Source organism: Arachis duranensis, chromosome 1, assembly GCF_000817695.3.
Source record: "Arachis duranensis cultivar V14167 chromosome 1, aradu.V14167.gnm2.J7QH, whole genome shotgun sequence".
Lineage (NCBI taxonomy): Eukaryota > Viridiplantae > Streptophyta > Magnoliopsida > Fabales > Fabaceae > Arachis > Arachis duranensis.
In genome coordinates, this window is record NC_029772.3 from 28,803,769 (window position 1) to 28,809,192 (window position 5,424).

Genomic DNA, 5,424 nt, shown 5'->3' on the forward strand with positions numbered 1-5,424 from the left:
ACAATTGCAAGTCCCCGGCAACGGTGCCATTTTGATGAATGGATTTTTGATGGTAAAGAATTTCACAAATGAAATCTCGTTGCAAGTATAGTTTCTAAACCAACAAATAATCCTCTCATGCAAAAATTTGGTTGTCACAAGTAACAAACCCCAAAAAAATAATAACCGAAGTATTCAAACTTTGGGTCGTCTCTCAAAGGAATTGCATGGAAATGTTCTTGTTATTGGTTAGAAAGTATGTTTTGGGGTTTTTGAGTCAAGAAATAAGAAACGTAAATTGCAAGGGAAATAAACTAATAGCTAAGAAAGCTCTTGGCAAGGAATGAGAACTAGAAGTCCTATTCTCATTATCTTCCTCAATTGTGACAAGAATTGTCCATTGCTCCACTTATTCAACCTCTAACTATGAAGGAAAGTCAAGTGGAAATAATCAATTTGATTCCTCAAGTCCTAGTCAACTCCTAAGGAAAGACTAGAGTTAGTGGAATTCAAATTAACTAGCAACTTTCAATTATCAATCAACAAAAAAGTTTGATAACTCAAGAGTCTCCAATTACTCAACCAAAGCCAAGAGGAGAAAAATCTACTCTAGCATCCTTTCAAGCATTTTATCAAACACTTGGAAGGCATAAAAGGTAAGCAAGATGAAATTGCGAGAAAAGTAGATCTACAACTACTAATTGCAAGAAAATTAACAACAACAAATCAAATCAACAATAAAGAAACATGAATCATAAATTGCATTAAAAGAGAAATAGAAGAAACAAGAGTGCATCAACATAAAAGTAAAGTATTACAAGGAGTAAAATACAAAACTAGAGAGAGAAAAGGTAGAGGAACAAGAAATTATAAAGGAAAAGTAAATCAAAGTATGAATTAAACCTTGATCTAAGAATTCCTAATCTACATCTAACCTAATTCTAGAGAGAAGAGAGAGCGTCTCTCTCTAGAAACTAACTAAAGCATTCCCTTCAAAATTCAATTATGACTTCTCCCCTTGACTCCTCTTGATTTCTGCATGAAATAGGCTCAGAAGTGAGTTGGATTTGGGCCTGGGAAGCGCAGAATTCGCCCCAAGCGGATTCACTTTAATGAGGTCATGTGCGAGCATCGACGCGTACGCGTGGGTCACGCGTACGCGTCACTTGACATTTTCCATTCACGCGTACGCATCGCCATGCGACTTCAAATTCACGCGTGCACGTCTTCTACGCGTGCGCGTCGTTGAATGCATTCCAAATCCTTGATTTTCTATGATTTCTCCACTTTGCATGCTTTTCTCTTTATTCTCTTGATCTATTCCTAGCCCTTTTTATCCTGAATTCACTAACAAACACATCAAGGCATCTAGTGGAATCAAAGGTGAATTAAAATTAGCAAATTAAGGGCCTAAAAAGCATATTTTCACTCTTAAGCACACATTATGAGAAAATTATGAAACCATGCTATTTCCTTGAATAAATATGGGAAAAGTGGATAAAATCCACCTAATTTAAGCACAAAATGTACCACAAAATAGTGGCGCATCACTGCCACCATCACTGATCAAGGTTCGGGAAACACCAAACTGACTGAAGATGTACTTCCTGAGGAAACTCATCACCACCTTAGCATTATTAGTGGCCAGAGGTGCAGCTTCTACCCTTTTAAATACAAAGTCAACAGCCACCAAGATGTAATTATTGGAGTTAGAATAAGGGAATGGTCCCATGAAGCCTATTCCCCAAACATCAAACAATTCTACCTCCAAAATTGGATTCATAGGTAATTCATTTTTATTAGGCAAGCTCATAGCCCTTTGATAAGAGTCACAGTTTCTCACAAACTCCATTGTATCTTTGAAGAGTTTGGGTTAGTAAAATCCACACTGAAGGACCTTTGTCGCTGTCCTTTCTCCACCAAAATGTCCCTCATCCTCAAAACCATGGCAATGCTAGAGAATCTGCAGAGTTTCTTCCTCTGAAACACATCTCCGGATGATGCCGTCTGAACACCTCTTAAACAAATATGGATCATTCCAAAGGAAATACCGGGCATCATGTTGTAGCTTTTTTATTTGTTACCTAGTAAGTTCCTTTGGTATTATCCTCCCAGCCTTGTAATTGGCCGTATCAGTAGACTAGAGTGTCTTGTGAATCGCCAATAAATGCTCATCAGGGAACTCTTCATGAAGCGGAGGTGGAGGTTCTTGAGCTTTCACAAGTTCAATATGAGAAAAGTGGTCCACTACTTGATTTTCGGAACCCTTCCTATCGCTGATTTCAATATCAAACTCTTGTAGAAGAAGCACCTACCTAATCAATCTTGGTTTAGAATCCTGCTTAGTCAAAAGATACTTTAAGAGTATAGTCATCAGTGTAAACAATAACCTTTGAACTAACTAAATAGGATCTAAATTTGTCAAATACAAATACCACATCAAGTAACTCCTTCTCAGTAGTTGTATAATTCCTTTGAGCATCATTGAGTACCCTGCTTGCATAATATATAACATGTAAAATCTCATCTTGCCTTTTTTCCAAAACAGCTCCAATTGCAACATCACTTACATCACAAATCAATTCAAATGGTGATGTCCAATTAGGAGGAGTAATAATGGGTGCAGAGACAAGCTTAGTTTGAGAGTTTCAATGGTATGCAAGCATTCATCATCAAAGTGAAAAAGTGCATCAGCAAATAGAAAATTGCTCAATGGCTTGGCTATTTTAGAAAAATCTTTGATGAATCTTATATAGAAGCCGGCATGATCCAAGAAACTCCTTATGCCCTTTGCATTTACAGGGGGTGATAATTTCTCAATTACCTCTATTTTGGCCTTGTCAACTTCTATGCCCTTACTTGAGATGTGGCGCCCAAGAACTATACCTTCAGTAACCATAATATGGTATTTTTCCTAATTTAAAATCAGGTTAGTTTCTTGGCACCTTCTCAAGACCAAGGTTAGATGTTGCAAGCATCCTTTAAAGGAGTCACCAAAATAAGAGAAATCATCCATAAAAACCTCAATAAATTTTTCAATCATATCAGAAAAGATGAAAAGCATGCACCTTTGGAAAGTCACAGGAGCATTGCACAAAGCAAAAGGCATATGGTGGTAAGCAAAGACTCCAAAGGAACATGTGAACACGGTCTTCTCTTGATCATAAGGGTCCACAGCAATTTGATTGTAACTGGAGTATCCATCCAAGAAGCAATAAAAAGCATGTCTGGCCAACCTCTCTAACATCTGATCAATAAAAGGAAGAGGGAAGTGACCCTTCCTTGTGGCTGTGTGAGCCTCCAATAATCAATACACATCTTCCAACCGGTTATGATTCTTGTAGAAATAAGTTCATTCTTGTTATTGGCTACCACAGTCACACCTCCTTTCTTAGGAACAACTTGTACTGGACTTACCCAAGGGCTATCAGAGATTGGATAAATAATGCCGGCTTCCTACAACTTCGTTACTTCCTTTTGAACGACTTCTTTCATTGTAGGATTAAGCCTCCTTTGTGCTTGTACCACTAGTTTAGTATCATCTTCAAGCAAAATTTTGTGCATACACACTCCTTTGAAGGAATGTATGATGCTCCCTTGGGTGGTCTGTAATCTTCAATTTCACCCACTTCAACTTCAATAGAGGACTCAAGTGACTCATTAAAATCTTCTTCTTCTAATGCCTCTTGCACCAATGGATTAGTGATATCAATTTTCATGCAATCCGCATAATCATTAGGATGCTGTAGGGCTTTAAATACATTGAGCACAATTTGTTCATCATTCACCCTCAATGTTAATTCACATTTTTGAACATCAATTAAGGCTCTCCCTGTAGCAAGGAAAGGTCTTCTCAATATAATAGAAGCATTGACATCCTCCTCCATATCGAAGATGACAAAATCTGCAAGGAATATGAACGTCCGCACCTTCACCAGTAAATTCTCAACAACACCTAAAGAAAATTTAAGAGAATTGTCAGCAAGTTGTAAAAAATTTCTGGTGGATTTTACCTCTTCAATTTGTTGTTTGCGCATTAAGGATAATGACATGAGGTTGATGCTAGCTCCAAAGTCACACAAAACTCTTTCAACAGTTACCTTTCCAATGGTGCAAGGAATCACAAAGCTTTATGGATCTTTTAATTTCTCAAGGAGGTTCTTTTGAATTATGGCACTACACTCCTTTGTAAGTACCACAGTTTCATTCTCCCTCCAATTTCTTTTCTTAGAAATCAACTCTTTCAGAAACTTTGCATACAAGGGTATTTGTTCAAGAGTTTCAGCAAAGGGAATATTTATTTGTATCTTCTTGAAGACTTCCAAGAACTTATAAAATTGACAATCCTTAGCTTCTTTTTGAAATCTTTGAGGATATGAAATTCTTGGCTTATATTCAGGCACTTGGATCTTCTCTTTTGGTCCATCCTTAGGGGCTTGAATTTGTTACTGTTGATTACATGGGGTCACATATTCTTCATTCATTTTGTTATCCTCTAGAGCTTCTTTTCTTAGCTTAGCAGTGTGAGTTTCTTCTTCTTCTTTTCCCAACATCTTTTCACTTCTCAAACTAATGGCTTTACATTCTTCTTTGGTGTTTGGGACGGTGTCACTTGGGAATAATTGGGTAGGTTTTGCTAATTGTTGAGCAATTTGGCCCACTTACACCTCCAAATTTCTCATTGAGGCTCCTTGATTCTTGAAGTTGGTTCTTGTTTCCTCCATGAATGAGGCAATGGCTTGAGACAGCTTCTCCAGGGCTAGTTCAAGACTAGAAAGCCTATGAGAGTTTTGTTGAGTTGGTTATGTGGGGGGTGGTTGTTGTTAGTGAGAATGGTTATGAGGGTGGTTATTTTAGTTTTGATGATGAGGATTGAAAGTGTTATGTTGAGGGTTGAAGTGGTTTTGTTGATGGTTGTTGAAGTTATTGGGCCTCTGACTTTGAGTTTTTCACTCAAAATTTTGGTGATTTCTCCATCTAGAATTGCAAGTCTTAGAGAATGGATCATTTTGAGGTGGCTTTGAAGGATTTTTCATGTAATTCACTTGCTCTAGAGAAGATTCATCATACTCCATGCGTTTACTTTGAGTTAGTCCATTACTTACACCATAGGAATTCTCTTGAGAGATCACTATTGAGACTTGCATTCTCCTTAGGTGTTGGGTAATTGCATTGATTTGTTGGGACATGATTTTATTCTGAGCCAAAAATGGTGTCTAAAGCATCCAATTCAACAAACCCCTTTTTCATTAATCTTTCAGAAGAATAGAGGTATTGATTGTTGGCCACCATCTCCATTAACTCCAATGCTTCATCAGTGGTCTTCTTCATATGCAGAGATCCTCCAACTGAGTTATCCAATAAAACCCATGAGGTGGGAGTAATCCTATCATAAAATATCTGAAGTTGGACCCAGTCTGTAAACATGTTTAGAGGGCACTTTTC

The 5,424-nt window shown here is 37.6% G+C and overlaps 1 protein-coding gene across 1 annotated transcript; it reads right to left on the bottom strand.

The window, feature by feature from the left end:
- Positions 1–2,119: 2,119 nt before the first annotated feature.
- On the bottom strand, positions 2,120–4,016 carry LOC127747736 (uncharacterized). Its single transcript, XM_052262223.1, has 4 exons — positions 3,550–4,016; positions 3,048–3,170; positions 2,415–2,544; positions 2,120–2,290 (listed from the first exon to the last, which is right to left on the bottom strand). Exons 1-4 carry the CDS (start codon positions 4,014–4,016, stop codon positions 2,120–2,122), a joined length of 891 nt encoding a protein of 296 aa, XP_052118183.1.
- Positions 4,017–5,424: the final 1,408 nt, after the last annotated feature.

Bases quoted from the DNA above. Each gene is read 5' to 3' on its own strand.
- LOC127747736 (XM_052262223.1), bottom strand. From the start codon at position 4,016: ATGCGCAAACAACAAATTGAAGAGGTAAAATCCACCAGAAATTTTTTA. The intron at 3,171-3,549 runs GTGTGTATGCAC...TGGATACTCCAG, and splicing joins TCATACATTCCTTCAAAGGA to TTACAATCAAATTGCTGTGG. The intron at 2,291-2,414 runs GTATTTGTATTT...TTGATTAGGTAG, and splicing joins AGAAGGAGTTACTTGATGTG to GTGCTTCTTCTACAAGAGTT.